The following is a 22,992-nucleotide window of genomic DNA, read 5'->3' as shown; positions in this document are numbered from 1 at the left end:
ATCCTAGCACTGTAGGTGTGCAGGCCTATCCCTAGCTCTAGAGAAGTCAACAGAATAGTTCTGGACTCTTTTTGCCATCCATGCCTGACCACTTACTTTTAGAGACTTCTGCAGTAAGTGACAATAAAATGTGCAAATCTCAGCGCAAATAAGGTCAGAGGAGGAGTCCTTGACTTTTGGTTTGCAGGTCAAGCGTGCCTGCACATGCAGACAGTCAACTTCCAAAAAATGTTGACAAGTGATGTTGCCCAGGTGCAGTAGGATTTACTTAGAATAATAATGTACACATTTTACAGGCCTTGCAAATTATTAAAAATCTCACCAGACCCCTGAAGGGGGAGTTCCTTATTTTACATATTCTACCTAAGAGAAATGCACTTGCCCCAAGGTGACGGGTAACAAAAATGGTGTATGCCACCATAAGCACACTTCATATTTGGTGCAATTTTTCCCCAAGCAAAGTTCTGATGTACATGAATTAATAAAGAACAGGCAGCAGTCAGCCGTGGCCGTAACAATTATTTCGTATTTGGTAATGAGCTCTTCTTGCAGAAGAAGGGCACTGCCATTGGAGCAGCATTCGCGCTTACTCTTGCCAATATGTTCAAGGCAGATTGAGAATATATTTTTGACAACAATCCACACCTGGTCAATATACGATGTTGGAAACAGTACATTGACAACATTTTTCATCTGGACTGGGATGGCAACTGTGTCACATGAGTTTATAGAATGGCTCAATAAATGCAATACCAATTTACACTTTGCATACAATTGCGATCCCAATAGAGTACCTTTTTTAGATCTGTAAATTAGGCACCACCAAGGGAAGATCTAAACCACTCTGAAAGAAACCGATCGGAATTCGGTACTGCTATTTAGTAGCCAACACCCTAAGGCATTGAGGGAGAACATAACCTATAGGCAATTCCTGAGCATTAGGTGCAACTGCTCCTTCAAAGAAGATTATGAAATTCAAGCAAATGCAGTGATTCAGGTTATTGGATAGGGCTTATCCCCACAAACTTCTAAAATGCTCTGTGAAAAGAGCCCCCTACACAGATAGAGAGGTTCTGTTAACGCCAAAGCTCAAACAATCATCGGAGAATAGACTAGTAAGTATTAGTACTTTTTCTCAGAATACAACACGGATTAAGAAGTTGGTCAAGAAATATTGGAATTTAGTACGAAGCACGGGATGTGTGAATGTCTATTCAGTCACGGGGAAAGAGGCAAAAACAGAGACTGCATTGTACATTCACAGTTTGTGGAACAAGTAATTCCCTTGTGCACACCTGGGTATTACAACTACAGCGCAGCTCAGTTTTGGGCACTTCCCGTGTGGTATTTGCAGATTGTGCAAATTCATGACAAGAAGCACTGTGCTTGTCCACAATGACAGACATTGGACGTTGAGGAATCATACTAATTGCTGTTTTCTCTTCTTCTTCATTAAGGATTTTTCTTTTTTTGCATTTGATAATTTAGTGGTCCTGTTGCGGTTATACCCTGGATGTGTTTTTTAATTAATTGCCTGTTATGTATACATTGTTGATGTCCTTCTTTCTGAAAATTCCATAAACAATTACAAAAAAATAAGAAAGTTGTATATATGATTTGTTGTTCATGTCCACAGGTCTACATAGAAATGACCACAAGGAAAGAGGCCACTAGAATCTGTGAAAATAGATTTAGAATCCGGAAACAATCAAACACAGTTCCTTTAGTACAGCATTATATGACACATACCCATAGAGACTGATCTGAAATGGATGATCAATGATGTAATTAAATCTGATGCACACAATTTCTGTACCTCAAATCGACTGCTTAGGTTGGAACAACAATGGATACTTTGCCTTAATACACACGAGACAGGCCTTAGTGAAGAAATACAGAGGCCAGATCTGATGGGAATAACAAAGTTCTAGTTTTAGTTCCTAGAATATACATGGACAAATTGCAGGCTGTGCTCTTCCTTTTTTCCTTGCAAACCAGATATGATCGCATATGCACAGCTCCATCTGCAATAACAAAGGGGTGGTTTAGGTTTGTGCAGTGGTTTATTATTATTCAGCACCTACGATCTTGAATAGGCACAGAGCTTGGTGACGTGACTAGTAACACTAGAGCTTTGGCCACTATATGCTGATTTTTGGACTTTTCTAGTAAACCCACACAGCACCACCAGCATGGCCGCTTTTATTCTCGAGCTACTAATATTACTGACGTTCCAGCATTCTTACACTTGCCAGAAATGTTTGTGGACTTGGACCGCAGACACCTCCAAGATGGCCATGCCCCACTACCTTTGATCACGACAACACGGGTCATGTGGAGGCTCTCCCTTAGAGCTGGGGACACAAGCTTGGCATCCTGCAAGCTCTTGAAGTTCAATCCCATGAGGGAATTTTTCCCCCCCACAGGTGAGGCGTACAGGCACTGCATCTTATTTAGAACGTTGCAAATATGTGCAAAACATAGATCTAAGCTGCTCTGGCATGAGTGTAGCAATTCAATGTAACAGAGCCGATTTTCGGTTTCTTTTAGAGGACGTGCTGTATCGCAACACCTATTGGGTCAGAATTTGAAACATTGGGAATACATACTGTGAGAAACCTGAGGCTATCCTCACATATACTCCCCATGGATAATCTCCTCAAATGGCCAGGTAAAGGCCATTGGTTTTGGATCCTGACTCTGGGGGTGGAGATGCGAGGACAGGCGACACATGGATTCCTCAATACCTCTCACTCATTCCACTGTAGTACTGGGACAAAGAAGAGGCGACTAAGAGGAATGCACACTATTAGATCCTTTCACCATTCTAGTACTGAGACAAGGAAGAGGCCTACACAAAGGGTCAGGCATGTCCAGAATGCTGCATTCATTGTGATCAGGCAATTCAGCCTAAATACTCACACCTGCAACCAGTTAAACAGTTGCAGGTGTATAAAAGGTGGGGTCGCAGAGAACACAAGAAGACCAGCAGGGAGGTCTGCAGAAAGAGAAATCCTGCAGAGTACGAGGCAGCCAGGGGTGGTCCTGTCAGGAAACCAGGATGCTGCCAGAACTGGGAAGAAAATGTAGCACCAGGGAGGCCAGAGCGAAAGCCACAGTATTTGGAGCCTCGCTGGTCATTGCCAGCATCAGGAGTATCAAACCAGAGTAGAGATCCAATCATAAGTCACTGGCAGAATCCACGGGATGCGATCAGAGCTGCCGGCGACCCACACAGAAAGAGAGAGAGGAGCAAACTGTGAGCAGGGCTCGCTGTCCACATTGAACGTGTACGCAAAGCAGAGCAGGAGCTGACAGCCACACGGAGGAGACAACGGAGACCGGTGAGTGAGGAAAGGGATCACTCCAACCAGGGCGCTCCTGGGGCTGTTGTGTGGCAAAAGGGAATGCCGAATGAACGAGAAGTAAAGTGCAAGATACGGTGAACCAAAGTAAATGGTTTTTGATGATGACTGCCAAGTGTGAGCAAACACGAACTGGAAACTATTGAATGCTGAACAGAATTAAACTGTTGGTGAGCATATGAAAGCTTTTAATAAACCAATGTGCAAATGACTAGTTGGTGAGAAAAGCAAATGCCATATATTGCAAGTTAAGAGCGAAGCTAATTAAATTAAATGTAAAGCAAGAATGGAGCATTGCTAAAGAGTGGGAGAGCAACGTGGTGAAGGGGAAAAAGAACACCACAAAGTGAACTGTATAACTGATCTCATGGTGAAAAAAGTCCAGAGCCTGGCAAAGAGTGAAACACATTGTGGCAAAGCCAAAAGGCTGGAAAAGAGCGAGCCAAGTGAGTGTGAATCAGAACACAGGTACGGCTACAGAAGAACCTGTGTGGGCAAGTAAACCTAGGGTGACCAGTTGCGTAACCTGTAATGGGTGGACTGTGTTGTCCGACAACTGCTCCTAGACTGGCTGTACACCATCTGTGCTTGCTGAAGTGAAGCAGAAGAAAGCCATCTGTATGAACTATCCATAACTAGAAGTATAAAGTTGACCTGGAATTGGCTTTGAATATTGAGACTGACTGTGTACAAGTTGGCAAGATGGTATCTTGGGAGAGGGGAGTCCTGAGACACATTTGGAACTGTGGTGTTTTCTTGGTAAAGGGAAACCCCAGATTACTTTTGAAACTTTTTGAATTGTTTGAACTTGGGGAAAGGTAGCTGGAAAGTAAGCCCAGAGCTGGAAAGTAAGCCCAGAGCTGGAAAAAGCTCAGAACTTTATTTGGAACATTATTTCATTTGTTTCTGACATCCCTACACATTGTTTAGCTTTAGTTGTGACGGAAAGTATAGGTTTTGGACACAGACAGACTTAAGTTGTACTTCCTGACTGAGACTATCGTTAGTTTCTTTCGGTAGGGAAATCCCAGCTTAGCATAGGACAAGTTAGGCCTTCAACCATCCTGACATTTAAATTACTACATTATTTTCATTTGAACTTTGAATCTGTTGTCTGTGTCTTGCTTTACGATGTTGTAACAGTATGCATAAGAGAAGGTAGAGTTGGACATCCATTTCTTTTTTTTTTTGAGAGAGTACATTTTGAAATGTGTAATTCGGCTTCAGTGAGAAGCATGGTAGTTGATGGAAGCCAGATCTTTCTGGTTTAGTGGGCACGGTGGTGAGACAAGTGCAGTGGAGAGGCCACCTGCTCTGATTTTTTGAAGATACAAAAATATCCAAAAGGGAACTGCCGTAAACACCCAAAACTCCAAAAGGTGCGTAGGTTGTATCCATAAGCACTTTTATACCCTAAGTGTTTTGGTGTAATAGCTTTGATCCCAGACATTGTTCTTTATGTATTTCAGTATTGCAGATACTTCTGCAGACATGTATAGATAACCCCCTCCCATGAAATCGGATATGCCCAGAAGGAGGGTGGGTTGAGAAAAGAAATTGGCCCTCGTAGCCGAAACTCGAGTTGGCATAGCTAAATAAAGTTTCACAACCTTTAAAATTGCATTTGTGGGATAACTATATATTGAATGCACAGTCTAGCTGTTCACAAATAATTGACACACGACAGACTACTGGTGTTTTAGGCATACATTTGCTCGTGCCCTATAAATGGATTTTGGTGAAAGCCAATATTCTTGTCTATGTGCATATCAGTTTATTTCTGCATAGACTATTGCATATACTATTTCTATTTGATTGATTGACATTGCATAAAGTCAAACAATATCTATACAGGGGATCCCCAAAGCAAAATTACAACTCATGGGGCAAATTAGAGGGGGTCAATGTTAGATGCAGACCCTAACTATAAGACTGTGAACCATTTCAAAGGGCAGTTGGTTATGATCTATCTTGAGGTTATACTTGTCAAAAATGTCCATAAGATCAATTATTTCTTTTAGAAACACGTGACATTTTTTCTGATGAGGATTCTCTGATAAGTAGTATATAACCTAATTATGAGTATGTGAACCACATCTGTGGGCAGTGGGTTATCCTCTGTTTTGGGGTGCCAAGGGTACACACAAAAGTTGATGAAGCCATCCCTTTTTTTAGGGGACAAACGCCATCCGCCTTGCCTGTTTTTGAGGCTAGGAAGCAAAAACATGATTAGTCCCTTTAGTTGAACTAGTGCATGTTCGAACCAGCCTCTAGAACCAGTGACGAAGCTAGGACTTGAACCCAAGTTGTCAGGTTCCCAAGCCTGAAACCTACTACCTTAGACCACATGCAAAATCTAACCAGACCTTGAAATGTCTCATATTGCGAGGTTGGTTTAAAACGTAGGGGCCTTTCATTCTTTATCAGCCACGTTAGAAGGTCTCTCTCCATTTATTTTTCGAAGGTCGATTTTTTTCTGAAACGCAAATAGTTAGTGTTTAAGCGTAGATGTCCAGGGGGGCTTCCCCCTTTCTTGCTCTCTGTACAGTCCTTACTAACTCTCTGTCTGAGCCTGCTTGGTTGCTCTGTATTTGTTTTATATTTATTTACTGAGAGATCTTGTAAACGTTTCCTCAACGATTTTATAGTAATCATTAGACTGATTCTATACAATGTCAGTATAATTACGGGGCGGCCATGCTCGGTATTTACTTTGCTTAACGCATGATATGCACTGTTTCTAGGGCACTGAGAGGCGATTGCAGATTTAGATGATGGAATATGGCTTTTAGACAACATTAGAATCAAGATCTTAGATCCCCGGTGGGCGAGGGCATGTCAGTGACCCAAAATAACGAAACCACGACCTCCTCCTAATCGAGATACTGATATTTTTAACTTTGTGACTCTGTGCATGCATATACAGATGTAAGTAAGCACAGGGATACTACTTGTACAACTGTACAATTGTGTGTTTCTCGAATTAGGAAAGACCAATAGAATGAACATTTCATGGATCACTTCAAAGTATATAACTAGGTTAATGATGCCCCACTTTGTCTAGTACATGTGTTGTGCAGCTTTCTAAATCAGCACTAAGAACATATGTTGCACTAGACACCCAACACTGCATGATGCCACGCATGTCAATATGCTTATTCCATTCCCTCAATGGAAAATAAAACTGGAAAAAAAGAGGGGAAATACTGTGCTAAAGAATCAAAAGAAATGCCAGGAATGAGGACGGAAAAAAGACCAACACAATGAGGAATGGACTTGTGTGCATCTGAACATCTTTCCCAAAAATAACGCGCGTGTTCATAAGCACATCTATGCGACCTGTGACGAGGTCCCTGCAACAAGAAATAACATCGCTCGCATGCCTAAACCAAGGAAGCTGCTAAAAGTCCCCACAACACCTCATGAAGAAAGGACTGGGATGCCATATGGGTATATGTATTTTTGTAAGGCAACTCCTTTAATGTTGAACTCCGGGAAGCCTGAGACGAGGAAACTAAATCTAGAGGAATGAAGAGCGGAACATCAAACACAGGACTTTAGTCCTTTCTTTATGACAAACAGCAACTTGGGCAATAGAAGAGAAGGACAAAAACCACAAATATATCGGAGTAGACGGGAAACAAGCTTGAGTCGCGCGGAGCAGAGAATTCATCAGGCTCTCGAGCGAACCGGGCTTCGGCGCTGCAATTGAAGGTTCGGTGTGGCGACAGAAGGGGCTGTCGTTAAGAGTTGATGTGAACCTATAGACTCCACCTGCGCTGCCCCCAAAAACCTAACATAAGGAGTGAAAATAAAATAAAGGTAAACCTACCCTTGGCCAATAAATACAGCAAGTAAATGGTAAAGGAAGGAAAAGAGAAACAGGCTGACAAGCGATGAAGCATACCCTACTCTTCCTTGTCCCAGTAAACTTTAGAAAGACACGACAAAAGAAATATTTAGCATGTCAAGAAAGCCAATAGTCTGGGAAAAAAAGACTATACTCAAGGCTGTGAGTCAAAACAACCAGGAACGAAGGAACCAACATGCTTAACAAGAGAATAAACCAAGTGTGTCATTACAGACATTTTGTGCAGGTAGCAGGAAAGTACACCAAGTGTACCAAAAGGAGGTAAATAAACACCTGAAAAAGGTAGATATAAAGGCGCAAAGAGGAGGGAAATACCCTCTTAGCTGTGGGAATAAGACCAGGGGAAGGGGTGTCCCCCTCACCCTCTTGGCATCCTGTGGAAGTGGGGATTTGTAAATGAAAAACGACAGCGCTGCAGGCAAACATCCAACAGACACTTTATTTTCATCCTTGTATATGTTTTGCAGTATTTAGACTGAGGGTCGGATTAGGTTTTTGTACACAGGACGGTGAACTTCATTTTCGGACATCCTGATGACGACTGTCACATAAGATTGTTTTCTTGAGGCAGGGAAACCCCTCAGAATAAGGGCTACATAGGCATTTTTCCAAACCCCTTTATGATTTAAATAAAACTAATTGGTAAAAGAACAACACAGTCTGTCTCCGTACTCCAACCCCCCAGAGATGTCACAGATGGATGTATGCGATTTCACCAAATCCATTTCACCTACAGGTGAAATCTTAGAAATTGTATTTTTAATTATTTTTTTTATCATGCAGAGGCAGACCCCCCCCGCACCACCCCACTTCCACCCACCTTATACTATACCTTTACCCCACCCCATCTAAGTTTTAAAATTGTACCACTTACCCAACCAAATACGAAGAAAAACAAATGTAAAGGTTTCTCATGCGGTGAAATGCAGGCATACGTTCACAGATGCCCCATAGAACATGCTGACTCCAAGATCTGGTTCAAGTGTTTTATTGCAATTTTCAATAGTGTGCTAAGAGCCATCCCTACTCTCTCTTCTAGGTGCAGAGATTCCTATCCTAACCCAGGCATCCCTAAAACCCAGGTTAGTAAATGCTGCTTAGTAACACTTACGGTCTAATCTCTAGTTTAGAATGAGTGAGGGCATAAAGGCAGTTAGACCCATCTATCCAAGGCTTCCCACAGGGACGTCCTAGGTGTGACCGACTCTAACCCTGGGATCTCCCTTTCATGCCCTGAAGTTCCTCTCTCTGCATCTCTTGGTTGCTCTCCCTTTGAACGTTGTCTCCCCACATTGAACACCCAGTGAGTTTTCCTCCAACAGAATCACATTATACCGGTAAAGAGGCTCTCTGGGTGTTGATGACATTTTCCAAAATGTTTTGAATCCAAGACGGTTGGTACGGAGATCACGATCTGGATGTGACCAGTGGGTAGTGCCTACCTCATTCTAGAGCCTAATGTTGAATCAAGCCGGTGAGACAGCCACTGGGGTTTTCACACAACATTGGAAATCTTGGGCAAGCTTGCATACTGGCTACACATGGGCCGGGACCTCAACGTATATCTCAAGGGGTGTCTTGTGTGTGTACAAGTTCCCCACCACGGAGCTCCCCTACAAAAAAGTGGAATTACACTGCCTTGGTAAGATTTCCAACTCAATTTCATGGGGCCAGTGATTTGCTCCTCTAAAGGAAACAACTACATGTTGACTCTAACATGCTTTTTTACAAAGTAGGTAGAATGTCTCCCTGCCCCGAATTGTAAGGCCGAGACAGCTGCCACACTAATGATCAACCAAATGTTCTCTCGTTTGACCTCCCGCAAAGGAATAAGTCGGACAGAGGAAGTCTTTTTACGAGTGAAGTGATGACCTACATATGGGAGACTCTAGGGGTAAAGAGAAAACACGCCTAGCGTCTAGCATTCATCAGAGGGGTTGAGAGGTACAATAAAACAATTGCAAGCATATTAAGGAAGTTCTTGGCAGACTCTGGACCCAGTTGGGACATTCAATTACCGCTTGTCCTGGTGGATATTAGGTCTATACCACCTTCTGCAACTGAATTGTCTCCATTTGAGCCTATGACCGGATGACAAATGGTGTTACCCCAGCATCTGCTCTATAAAACTCATGATCAGATGCTGATAAATGCGCCCACTACTCATGAGCATATTGAGAACTTAAGGAAACCTCTCCAGTATGCTTTTGCTTATGCACAACACAACTTGGAGAAGTCGGCTGAAGGAATAAAATCATATTACGACCTAAAGAGCACAGCAATTTAGTAAAAGGTAGACAACAACGTTTACTTGTACAATTTCCAGAGAAACCAAACCAAGGAACAGAAGTTTCTTCTGTCTTGGCATGGTAGTTTTGAAATTGTGGACCAAATCTCACCTGTTGCCTATAAGATCTGCATCCCAAAAGGATAACAAATGGAAGAGAAATGGGTCCACATCAATCAGTTAAAAAGCGGTCTACCCAGACGAGTACTAAGAGTGATTGAGGAGCCCACTGAAGTTAGAGCCGAGGAACAATCTGAAGAATGAAGGTAAGATTGGAACTCCGGATGGAAACTAACATATATCATAGATGAGTAATTTAATTAATAGTCATTGAAAATGTTTCATAAACAAGGAAAAGAAACCGGTCTTGCAAATGTGAATTAAAATAATTGTGTCTCAATATTCGGAAATGCTGTCTGGGGAAATAATGTCCTAACTAACTCAGTGCACGCAGCAGTATAGGTTATATGGTAGATGCAGATATAAACGCCATCTTGGCTAGCGGCAGCCATCTTAGAAGTGAGACCCAAACGCGGTGAACAACATTAGTATAAAACCCCTTGCATGAGCATTTCAATCCTCGCACTAGAATCATCCATTCCAGCCTGGGGAAAAGGAGCAAGGGGGTGGGGGAGGTCTCCAACAGACCCAGGAAATCAAAAGGGAAGGGGCAAGAGGAGAGAAAGGAGGCCCTTCCAAACCCCGGAAACCCAGAAGAAGGAAAGGGAGACTACACATGATGGCGGTTCCTGACCAAATGGATGGAGAAACATTGCTGACTCACGTGAAAGAAACCAAAACCCCACTCGACCGTGCTCTTTCCCTGGAGAGGAACCCAAAGAAAAGAGCAGGGGGGGCTTTTTATTTTCAGCCCAAGACAAAAGGAAACTGCATTTGGCTATGTTGTGCCTAAAATGCAGAGCAGTGAAAACACACAGAGATGACTGCCAAAATGAAAAGGCAGCATTTCATTTGGATCTGCCACATGTCAGAATGCCATTTTCAACAAAAGAGAAATGTATTTATTTTTTATTTTATTTATTTGCATTTATAGAGCGCTCAACTGCCCTCAGGCATTGTGGCGCTGTATAAGAAGGCTTACTTTGTTGCATAAGTACTTGCGAAGATAAACATACATACATGTTCCATTACCCCCTGTAGCAGGGGGTGGCTTGTTTAGTTACATAGGTGCTTGCAGATACAGACAGTTTGTCTAACCCATCTTACAGGTCGCACGCAGCATACTTATGCAAAAGTCAAAATAGGTGGCACAAACATGTTGCTCAGCCCCATGTTTCAGTGGGCAGCAGAGTACAAATGCAAAGTCAAAAATAGGTGGCACCGACATGTTGGCCAGCCCCGTGTTGCAGGGTGGCAGGGGCATACCAGTGCAAAGTTAAAGTAGGTGGTACAAACATGTTGCTCAGCATAATGTTGCAGGCGGCAGTATCATAAAACTGCAAAGTCAGATTAGGTGGCAAGACATGTTGCCCGGCTATATGTTGCAGGGCTGCAGCATCATACCAGGTGCAGGGACAGATTAGGCGTCATTAAATACACTTAAGTGGGCATGGCACGTGGTTGTCTAAAGCGAAAACCAGGGCCTACTCGTCAATAAGTGACTGGTAGGTAAAGTGTAACCTTGCTGATACAGAGAGCAAAGAATAAAGGCTGGCATTTGCAAACACAGAAACTGCCATAATACAAATGTGAGAATTTTGTTTGGGAGGGATGGTATTACAATTATGACCCTGACACAATGGGTACCATTTGTAAAACCTTCATTGGAGTTGTTGGGGCTGGAAAGACTTTGCCCTATAACTAAGATTGGAGTAGTCTCGACCATCAAACAAACAAAACTGTCCACGTGGAGTCTGACAAATCAAAGTGACCTATGATAACAAATCCTAATGCCTGCCCTATCGCTTGTGCAAAAAGTGTATAAAGGAGAAATGCATGCAAAGGAAAAATCAGTGTTCAAAATAATAAATGTGGTCGAACCAACTCTCCTCCCCATGTAAAGCCTCACGGAGTAAGGCTGTCCATGTAGGCAGGATTACACACTCTGGCTCGGCTTTCAACACAAAAAGCTCCAGAACGTGGGTCGAGGCCTGCCTGGCCTTCCACATTAAAGTCTTTTTTCGTGGCTTCCAAATAATGTTTCAACAAAAGGTTCACGTAGGTCCCCTCTGTCGGGCTCAGACCTTTCACAGCAAAGTTCAACAAAAACTTGAAAGGGGCTCCCTTCCCCAAGCTTCTTACACTTCGGGTCTCCCTCTATCAGGCTCAGACCACTTTCAGATGTCGAAGACATTCGAATGTGGGTGGGTTTCTTTACAGAACAACAAAGGACCACTGCAACTCAAGGTTCACGGTTTAACTTTCACTCTCCTGTTCTGTAGGATTTACTTTTGCTTACATTCGCTTTATCGCTTCAAACAATGTACCTTTCACAGAGACTTTCGAGTGGGCTACTTCCTTTAGCCGGACCACTCTGTTACTTCGTATCGCTGATTTCACAGATGTACATACTTCGAAGTTCATTCACAGGTCTGCCTTTCTTCACGTTTCATCCTCACACGTGCAGCCTTCACTTGTGATATAATGTTGTTACTTCAAACTTTAACACGCACCGGTCTCTCAGGTCGCTTGTCAACTCGCTGGCTGTGTGCGGGTTTCTTTCTTGGTTTTTACGATTTCCAATTCACGAGTTAAGGTTAGTACCACAGGCTTGACCCCGCCTCCCCAACTCTGCCATTCACCTTGAAACACAATGCAGCCTTCTGATGTGGGATCTGGCCTTCTACACATGTGTTTCGAAGCATGTCAGAGGCAACAACAGCCCATAGGGAACACTTGGGGTGTTTGACCCGCTACTCTCGACCCTTGGTCCGTCGCTCTGCTCCAGAAGGTTTGCCCTCGCCCCAGATGTTCTGCTCATATTCGTGCTCTGCCTTGCTCAGAGTGTGTCTCTAGGTTCGGCCTTTTATTCGTTTGAGGAGAGCTAATTGGTATCAGGTGTATGCACTTAGAGTTAAGTGCCTGACCCGATTAGTGGGACATGTCCAGTACAATATATGAAGGTTAGTGTTACTCTCAGTCACCCTCTTCCTTGGCCCAGTGTTTGTGTACAAAGGGGCCATGGGGCGGTTGCGATCGTGGAGAATCCTAAAAAATAGGATGGGTTAGATAAACAAAATAGGGGGAATACTGTGTCTCCCCATCGGCTGCCTTACCCCCACTTCCTGAAGACCCCTCACCCAGGTGATCCTCCCGCACTGGTCCACCCCCAGGAACTGGATCCAAAAGTGATGGCCAGGTGAATGACAAGTCCCAAAGGACTAGCGGGTGAGACACCCTTTGGTTTCTCACAATTTGCAGCCTAAAATAATGAACTCATGGTGTCGGAAATTCCCTTGCCAGAGTAAGGCGAACATATCATGATGGAAAAATGTACATTGATGGCAAGACACAATTATATTAGAAATGAACACAAGGCCTGATCTGTAATGCAATTGTGACATTCAAACACCAGTCTCAGTTTTCTGAGAAATGTCTTCAGTTTCCATTCAGAACACTCAGGCAGTGACCAAGAAGCAATTTTATGGGGGCCTACTCTCCAAGATAAGCAACAAGATGACCCATTAGTCCTGGGAGAAGAAATACTGATGGGTTAATCATAGGCCAAAGCCAACAAAGGCAGCAGATGTTCAGTGGTGAAATTAAACCCAAATGTGCAAAGTGAAGTAAAAATATGCATATAATTAAGAGATGGCTATATGAATGGGTGCAGGAAGGGATTTTGTTATTTTTTTTCAGGAACTGTAAGTCGCTCAATAATGGTTCGGGTATCATTAAAAGGCTAACGAACAGGCCTATCTATTGATTTAACTCTCATAAACTGGGAGTGTACCGAACTTCGGCTTCGAGTTAGTATTCGGCCGATATTCGGCTGAAAACCAGGTATTCGGCCTCAGCCGAATACTTACTAAAATCCCTACTGGAAGCTGAAGTTACATCCCTAATCAGTACATGACTAACAGGCCTAAAATGTGCTTCTGCCACCCACAGGAACTTCCCAAGTTTTCTCCCCTGAAACAGGAGCTTGAAATACACAAGCCTTCTGAGAACAGTAGAAGGGGGTCAAGAGGTAAGTGAGCGGAGGTGGAGTGTTGACGTTGTGCTGGAGAGAAGATGGATGTCCGCACACTTGATCAAGAGTTTAAGCTGTACTGCTGGGAAATGCCAGGAAGCACCAGTGTCGCCAGTATCACAAGCACTTGCCTCGTAATACCTTCCCTCAGGATTCTGTGAGAAACCCGAGGGTAGTCTCCCAAACAGACCTCAAGAATCCCTTATTTAGGTGGCCAGAGAAGGGCTGGCGCTCTCAGCCCTTCCCTGACCACCTGAAACACTCCCTTCCTTACGACATCTTTTCCCCATCCTACCCCGTAGGATATCTAGATACTCTACCCCTCTCCTTTTTCAACACAAACACTTTCTTACACTTTGACAAACAACGGACTAATAGCAAAACTTTTTACCCAACATGTCCCAGCCCAAGGGCCAGGCAGAGTCAGCAAATTACGAATAATTAAACACACATGACTGCCCTTTCCCTTCCCCCACAGGGATAAAAGGCAGGGCACGAGACCGCACTATGAGCAAGTCAGTCCATACGACAAGGCAGCTGTTCCTGGACGGCAGTTCAAGAGGAGGAGAAAGGCGTCAAGAACCGAAAAGATGACCAGGCAGGAAGTGCCCTTCTCTTTTTCGACCCAGACCTTTGAAGCCTCAGATAAAGGACTTACAAGGCCGAGAATAACAGCCAGCGCATGACGTACCATGTGTCAGCGGTGCATAGAATCCTCCTACACTGATAACCAAGTCAGGGAGTAACGCTTGCTACTGTGGTACCGCCTTTGACTCCAGAGACAAGAAATAACAAGCAGTTAATCACAGCCGGTAAATCAGAGAGAGAACCGATAGTAAAAGGAACTGTGATTGAGTGAAGTTTGCAAGTGGCGATGTAATATGAATCAAGGAACAAACACCAAGTGAGTTACAGAATTGTTTTGAAAACCCAGGGGGAGACCCGGTGCAGAGTGGTCTGGTGCCACGTGGGCGCTCATTCGAAAGACTGACCAGTCCCCTTTTTGGTGAAACTACCGATACCAGAAAGCCCTAGTAGGGCCAACGCATGTGGTCAAAGTGGTCATACAAGGGTCAAGTAAAATCCCTTGTACACTCAAAAGTCTTTGACCTGTAACCCAGAGGAAAGCTAAGGGGACCAAAACCTGCATTGTGTAAAGCAGGACAACCTATATTTGTGGCAAATGTGAGGTATGCCTACTGAACGGGGTGATGTACAATAATCCCGTTAACATTGTGATGGCAAGAGTGAACCCGGCTGAGGGATGTCCACAAGGAAACATGGTTTAGAAAGACATGGAGACTCTTGAATTTAGCAGGCTAAGAGCATATTTTGGCCTGGGTCAGAGGGAGTTTAGAAGATATGCAGAGTTGGGTAAACTTCTATCACAGCGGCAAGATATGTTAAATGAACCAATGAAGGTTAGGTGACTGGCTTGTAGTTTGCTTGATTCACATCCAGGCACGGTATCAACTTTGATAAAAATGATGCCTCTGGATGCTTCCTGTGCTGCCCTAAAGGGAGAAGTTACAGCAAGCTTGAACGAAAGAATTGGGGAGGGAAATCACCATTAAGGAATGGGATTACTTGTTGCGAGTGGGAGTAAGGTCCAAGATAGGCTTGAGTCTGCGGTTCATCCGTCAGAAGATCTTGTTTTGCCTATATTGGACTCCGGAGCAGATGTTTAAGCTGGGCATGACAAATGACGAGTACTATTGCGGCTGTGGTCAAAGGGGTAACACATTGCTACATATGTTGGGGGAATGTCCTAGAGTGATTGACTTTTGAGGAGGAGAAATATACTTCATTTCGATATTCACCGTTAACAGATAGAATAAAACATTTGACAAATATTAAAAACAGTCATATTAAAAACTACAAAATTAAAAAGCTTAACTTTTTTGTCAAACGTTTATAAACTCACACAGATCATTAATAAAACGTGGATACACACATGACAGAATAGAATTTATAGCATCGGAGACCTGTCTGATATAATTGGCAATAAACTGACTTTTCAGCCAAAAACGCCTCAGATCCAATAACTTTGGGCAAATAAATAAAAAGCGATTCACGTCATCCTCAGTTCCACAGCCAGCTACAGAGCTTGGTGTTCTACAACCACGTCATACGTGCCCGCAGATGCAAACCGTTCAATCGCACTGGAGTCTGCAGTTCATCCGTCAGAAGATCTTGTTTCATCTGTATTGGACTCTGGAGCAGATGTTTAAGCTGGACATGACAAATGACGGGTACTATTCGGTCTGTGGGCAAAGGGGTGGCACATTGCTACATATGCTGTGAGAATGTCCTAGAGTGACTGACTTTTGGGGAGGGGTTCTTGACAGATTGGATGCGATCTTGGGAACGCAATTCCCTAGGGCGTCATGTGCTGCGATTTTGCTTGTGGGGTCAGGGAGGTGCGATATAGTTAAGAGTCATGGTCTTTGGATTGATAAGGTCCTGGTAGTGGCTGCAAAGCAGATTCTTAGGGTTTGGAAAACTAGGAAGAAACCATTGGTGGACAGTTGTTTGTTGGATTTGAAAACTTTGGCATGCTATGAGAAAATCATGCTGCGAAAGCAGAAACACGAAGCCGATTATCTGGAGATGTGGGGGCCGTTTAACGAGCTGTTTGGTTGAAGTCGTTTTTTTATTGGCTGTGGTCATGACTTAAGAAATTAGACATGTTAAGGCATAGTGGGTTTATGCTAGTGGGTGTTTGTTATGTAGTCTGGTTGATAGTTTATGCTTTTTTTAAAAATGTTTAGATTCGGTTTGATGACAAGGCATGGGATTGGTATTTTATTCTAGTCCTGTGTAAAGCTTCTAGCTTTCAGTTTTTACAGATTTTTACACAAACACAGACGGAAATCAAATTGCTTTCTGTCTGTATAGAAATGGAAAAAAAACGGAACACATGTCTTTCTGTCTGGTTCTCTACGATGTCACTCATGCATCGCAGGCCAATCGCATTGCAGATTTGCAATATGGAGAGTGTAAAAGTTGTATAAAAATAGCGTTAACATTTTTCAAATTGCTCACCGCATATATCTTAAGGCAGCAGTCACAGGAGCAACTGTTTGTTGTTATGGGAAAAATGGAGCTAGCATTTCTTTGCTATATTCCTGCACGTGCGCTTTAATAAATGCATTTTTTAATTAGAATAAATGCAGAAAAAATACTGGTTGCGAATGATCTTTTTATATGATAAAAAATAAATGTGAATAAATACGGAATAAAGGCCCAAAAATAAATATGGATAAATACCATTGGAAGTGGCAGGAGAAGAAATACCACATGTGCCAAACAATGTCCGAAGAGCGTATAGGCAATTCTTTTTGTAAGCTCTTTTGAGGCCATCACTATGGACTAACTGCTACTAATCCTATGTTTATACTCAATATAATGTTTTTTTAAAAAAAAATGTTAAAGTGTTTAAAAAAGAAGAGGAAAAAAAAGGGGGAAAACATGCAAAGTATTCCAAGTTGGCTACCGTGTTTTCATCGCGGCAATTACCGCGGCTGTTTTCACCGTGGTGTTGGCCGCGTTTTCCTTTGTGTGGGGGCCTGGGGGGGGGGGGGATAGTTAGGGGATTAGGGGGGAGACGCCCCATTCACAACAAAAATGGCCGCGATAAAAACAAGTGAATCCATTCCAAGTACGGTACCGAACCCAGACTGTGCCTATTACACTGGGAGCTTGTTTGCACCTCGTTTCCAAGCTTGAAAACTATCCCCATAGTAAATGAACGTTCCAAGAGCGCCCCCATTGGTACAATAGAGAATTCACACCTGCTCTGAGAAGACTACACATCACGCAGACCTAGCGCTTTCGGCCCACAATAACAGTCATTATAAGGATACCTGAACACAATATGAGGTGGTGTAGCATCTAAATAGTTGACAAGGTTCCAAAACATAAGGCACAAGGTCTGAGGCTCTACAGAACCCAGGCAGTGCAGCGTTAGGCCTTACCACGGGCAGTGATGGTCCATTTTCCGAACGCAGTGTCCGCAGCGGCTGCAGTGGTGGGATCGCTTGGGTCTCATCAGGTTGCACTTGCTGCAAAGCTCCCACTGGTCTTGGTCTGTGGGTCAAAAACACATTGGTCTGTGGTTGGGTTGAAGGTAGATACAAAAGAAAGTTTGAAAATACAAATCTGATAACGTCAAAAGAGCTTGTAAGGCAAGCAATGAGACGACAAAACCATCTTAAATTCGCAGAACAGAGATTTTTCCTTTTAAGGGGCTGCCCATGTTTTTAATATGCGGACTTAAAACCAGGGGCGATGCCTTAAGACCACCTGTTATGCTAATGCCCGGCAACGCACAGCGAGTCTTTCCAATGGAAACCCGTGCCCCACAGCTGCTGCTCCCCATATAAAGGGTAACAAACGTGCTCTTTCGGGCACATCGCTGTGTTTTTCTACTGCGCAAGGCTAGGGCTGAACAACCGAACACTTTGCTTTTTAGGCTTAAGGCCATTACAAAACCGGGTGCAGGGAGTTTTTAAAGTCCCGTACTGTATCTAACAAAGACACAAGAACAAAGGCCACATCTCCAGATTGTGATGAACGGTAAGTGAAAGGGCTCAATCTTTAATTCGTGATTCCAAAGTGAAAGCGTATTTTCAATGTTTGATTTTCCAATGAACAGCCCACCTCATAGCGGCAGAATACGATTACAACAATTAAAGAGGGTAAAGAGGCGGAAAGGAAAGGAGGTGTGGAATTGAGCGGACGGCTGCCGTGGTGGAAAAAGTGAGAATGTTCTGAATTTAGAGAAATGGTCCATAACCCTGACCACCTGCAGAGGGGCGATGACGGGCGACTCGTGAGGAACAAAGCTAGAAAGGTAGCTGGGCAGGTTGAGTGACTACTGAATAGACCTGTGCGCAACTAGCATGCACAAGTAATTCATACTTGTTTTATTAAGAATTCTTGTTCACGGTCAGCTTCATTTATCATGCGAGTTGGTGCTTTGCAAGTCTTTAGGAGGTAGCAGCCCAGGGCTCAAGTCATAAGAACATAACCGGCTGGAGAAGGCTGCAGGTAAGGGAACCTACCATTAGCTCTCGGGGCCAAACACAGAAATGTGATATATTTTTTTTTTTACTTGGGAAAGGATTTCAGTGCCAGGAACAGACAAAGCAAGTGGCCGGAGGCACACTTGGTTAAGACATTCTTATTATACCAGTAGCTGATGTACAGCTGGCATTACACCACTAACTCCCATCAGACTACTTAGAAATAACACTGGAAGGCCAACGTTTGATGTTGCTGATTGGTCGAGCAAGATGAACAAGATCACAAGAGGTTGTGTTTTTTGGGGTTTATGGGAAAATAGGGGGTGGGGATGGCCATAGGGATTAGCATGAGTCAATGGGTGGATAAATAACCAAAACATCACCCACAAGCAGTGTGTCCCATGTCATCTCCCTCCTAGCTCAACTCCAATGCAATCGTTTCTGCTTATAGGTATTGCTCGAGAGCCACCTAACAGCAAAAACTAAAATGAGGGCAATACAAAAGAAAATGGCTGCTGTGGGAAAAAAAGGAGAAAGGAACTAGCTACCAGTTGACAAACTGTAATTGTGGTTGGGTGGGGAAGGTTTACTTAGTGCGTCTGTTCGGCTGGTGCGGGTGTCGGGAAGAGCCGGGAGAGTTTTGCAGGGCATCAGAGAGGGAGAAGTAATGGCAGCAGCGCAGTGTCAAGGGTTCTATGGCATATTATTGCTTTTTGCAGATCGCCTAACAAGAGACTTGTTTTCAGGACGATTTTAAGCGGGCTGTAAAAAGCAATAACATGATCGCTTTGCCCCCCACCCACTCGCGCTGGATGTGCTAGAAACAGCGCTGGTCATTGGGCCGGCTCTCGCCGGATCTGCGATCTGGCAACAGATGTGTAGCCGGATCTCGGGATCCGGCTAAAGTCAGCCGCCCAAAATCCCTGCTCTGTGCTGGGGAGAAGGGAAAAAAAGAAAAACTAACTTCCTCTGGTGACCTCATGCAAGAGGTCACAAGAGGAAGTTACAGTGCTCAGCCACAACCTGGTTTATTTATTTACTTATTCAATGTTTGACAGATACATGGACCCGGATTATTTATTTATGCAATGTTTGTTGGATACCTGTTTCCGACAAACATTGCATCAATATCCCTATTAAAACGATCCCACACGATGAAGCCACCCAACTGCTTTCAGAGGGGAGCTGCAGGAGCTGTGCCGGGTGGGGTTAAAAGAAAACGCTGCTTATGGCAAACAGAAATCACCCTGTTTGAATAGTACCCAAGGGGGAGATAGTACCCAAGGGGGAGATTTTGTTAAATAAAATGGGATGCAAATTGTGCAATTTAAATAATATTTACTCAGCAACACTGGTCAAAACTATTATCCGCATAGTGAAGTAACTCTTCACCAGTGCCATGGCAGTGGTTTAAAGTGGAATTGATATGTAGTTGGGAAATGAAGCAGCATGAAAGAAATTGTGCCGTTTTAAGCTATTTTGGACATTTCCTCTGATCAGAGGTCAACTGCCAGCTCCGCCCCCCAATTGTGTGCAATCACTTGCCTACTCAAAAAAACATGAAAGTGTCTTTTTGACTACCATTGATCTAGCGCTGCATTTGATCTTGTTAATAGACATTTTTTGAGGTCTAAGTTGCAGTGGGGATATCCCCCCATGGACTTTTAGGCTTATCGCCAGTCTTCACGTAAATTCGGGGGTATGCGTCAGACTGAACCAGCGTGGGGGTTTATACAGAAGCATACCGACTTCTAGAGGGGTGAGGCAGGGGTGCATTTTGGCCCCTTGCCTCATTAACCTTTATGTGTCAGACTTGGGCGACTACCTGGATCCGGTGGCATTTGTTTATTCGAAACTGAACAGCCTCCCTGTCATCTGGCTAAGTTACGGTGATGACTTCTTTATCTTTGATTGCACTGAAATAGGGCCGCAGTGTTTAATTACAACATTTTCGAGATTCCTATTGGACAATTTTTTGCCCGTAAATCCTCAAAAGTCAAAAGTGATGCAATGCACACCGAAAAAAATCTTCGACATTTAGGTGGCATGTCTCATCTCAATCAGTAGAGGAGGTCGCAAAACAAATCTATCTAGGATTCCCCGTTTTGGCTAAGCCCCATAGTTTTCAAGTTCGGGAGTGGTTAAAGAACACGGCGACTGCTCCGTCGGTGCAGATGTAGCGGGTTGATGCCAGATATGGGAAATTTTCGATCCTCCCGACACGCAAATTTTATGAAGGGAAGATGCAAAGCTACTGTATGGCCACGAGGTTCTATCATGGTGGGCAATAGACGTGCTACCTGTCTTACAAGGCCTATAATGGCACAATACCCTGGTAATTCAAACTTCGGTTCTGCAAGCTGCAGTTCAGTAAAAGCTGCGGCTTAATTCCCTCGCTTCAAGAGCTAAGTGGAGAGTCTTGTCAATATTTCGTAATGTCATTTCTCCTCCTGACAATTCTCTGTACAAAGATTTGGTATATCTACTTCATTCGGACAAGGTGACATTTTTAAAAGAGTTGAAATTATACTGTGTATCCTTGTTAGATAGGTTAAGCTTGTGGAAAGAAGATCTCATCTTAAACACTTTACGAGTTTAAAATCCTTGTTGATGATGATTGAATCGAAATCCTAGAGACATTTCATGGGTATGAATCCCTGTGACACCTAAAGCTGGGTTATAAAACACGGGGAAGTGTAGCCCCTTTTCTCACTATCTATTCGAACAGAAAGGGGAGAAGGTTGTTCCCTAGGTTTAGGTGGAATCTGCACCAAACTAATGAAATTAGATATAGATATGGGTGAATTAGCAGGGAGAGTATTGGTGCAGATTTTGTAAGAGAACAGACTCTGTCGAAACCTTCTATCACCCGGTGACTGCATGCCCAGAACTGGGTGGTTATCGTCAATGCTATTTTAGTGAATACACATCTTTTGAGCATCCTTACTGGGAAGATTTGTTTTGGAAGCAATGTTAGCATGGAGAACGTCTACTCTCATTGCAACTGTGGGTTTTGCATTGAGACTGCAACTGGACAATGATTGCGTTCAGTAAGGAATGTCTTAGAATGAGTGTACTGGACTCGCACCCTGACGCAGTTCATGGCTGTTGGGATTTAAATATCGTTTTATATTCGTAAGCAAGGACTGAACATTTTAGATCGCAATTTGATTACTAATTAGGTTTTAATGGGATATGGATTGTAAATCGTTTTTCTATGGTGTATTTATTACAGTATTTTATGCCATATGAATGTACATAGAACATGTTGAATCGATTGTTGTTGAAGGTTATCTTATTAACCATAAAACAAAACAAACAAAACAAACAAAGTACTAGTTTAAAGCCTCTGAAAAATCTATGCAGAAAGCTCTGTTTCATTGGCTCACAAACTGAAGATGGAACAGGAGACGATGGTGTGCACTCTCGTCTGAATAGTAATCTGTGGAACTAGGAAACCAGGGCTCAAATCCAGCTTTCAATTTGGCACATTATGTAATCCTGAGCAGATCAGTTACCTTCACTGTGCCTTCTTTTTCTTAGCTACCAAACGTCTCATCACTCAGCAGCAATTTGCTTCATTCATTGTGGGCTCTGGAGAAAGCCTTAGTAATACATGGTTTAATATGCCATAGTGTTCATTCACATATAGCGAGAATATTAACTTTTCCATTAACATTAGCTGTTATATAATTCAGCTGTTCGTTGAACTGTCTCTGTTCTCACCCATGACTTGTAAGTCATGACCCCCCCAGAACTCCCTATTCTGCTATGGCGGCAGGGGAGAGGGAAGCGAGCCACGAGGGACTGGAATGGTCTAGCTGCTACCCAATGTGCCACCCACAGGGTGGATGACGAGAGATCCCACCAGCTCTCTATCCTCCAGCTCAGATACCCTTTAGTATCCACCCAAGAACCATCGAAAGGGGTCACAGGGTAAATAAAACATTACAGTTCCACAGAACATTTGAGGGTTCCCGCTGCTTGGGAACTGGCAATAAGGACAATCCGCACAAGTACAGAGAACTACAGTTTCCAGGAGTCCTTAATTAGGATCCCCGCTACTCAGGAACTGGAGGCCTTGGTTGGAAATAAAACAGCGAGTTCTGCAAACTTGCAGTATTTGTGAAAGAACAAGATAAACCATTTGTCGCTTGCCTGATAGGAACCAAGAGCGAGCAGGGGAATGCGCTGCAATACCGACGGTTCTACAGAGGCCCAGGCAGCAAAGGGCAACTGCAGAAGGCCAGAGAATCTTGCTGCCGGGAACACAAACTTCCAGGATGGGG

At 43.5% G+C, this 22,992-nt stretch overlaps 1 protein-coding gene and 1 long non-coding RNA gene across 2 annotated transcripts in view; one reads left to right on the top strand and one right to left on the bottom strand.

Annotated features, from left to right (window-relative positions):
* LOC138510418 (uncharacterized) overlaps positions 1–22,992 on the top strand; it is a 380,472-nt gene that overhangs the window by 25,580 nt on the left and 331,900 nt on the right. The window lies entirely within an intron of this gene.
* Positions 1–22,992, bottom strand: part of ZDHHC21 (zinc finger DHHC-type palmitoyltransferase 21) — a 325,920-nt gene that overhangs the window by 180,279 nt on the left and 122,649 nt on the right. The window contains exon 4 of the mRNA XM_069626058.1: positions 17,654–17,765. Coding sequence (XP_069482159.1) covers positions 17,654–17,765 — 112 coding nt within the window. The remainder of the gene's footprint in view (positions 1–17,653; positions 17,766–22,992) is intronic.

This window comes from Ambystoma mexicanum, chromosome 6p (assembly GCF_040938575.1).
Source record: "Ambystoma mexicanum isolate Mex_15411 chromosome 6p, UKY_AmexF1_1, whole genome shotgun sequence".
Lineage (NCBI taxonomy): Eukaryota > Metazoa > Chordata > Amphibia > Caudata > Ambystomatidae > Ambystoma > Ambystoma mexicanum.
This window is presented reverse-complemented; position numbering and strand designations above follow the sequence as displayed.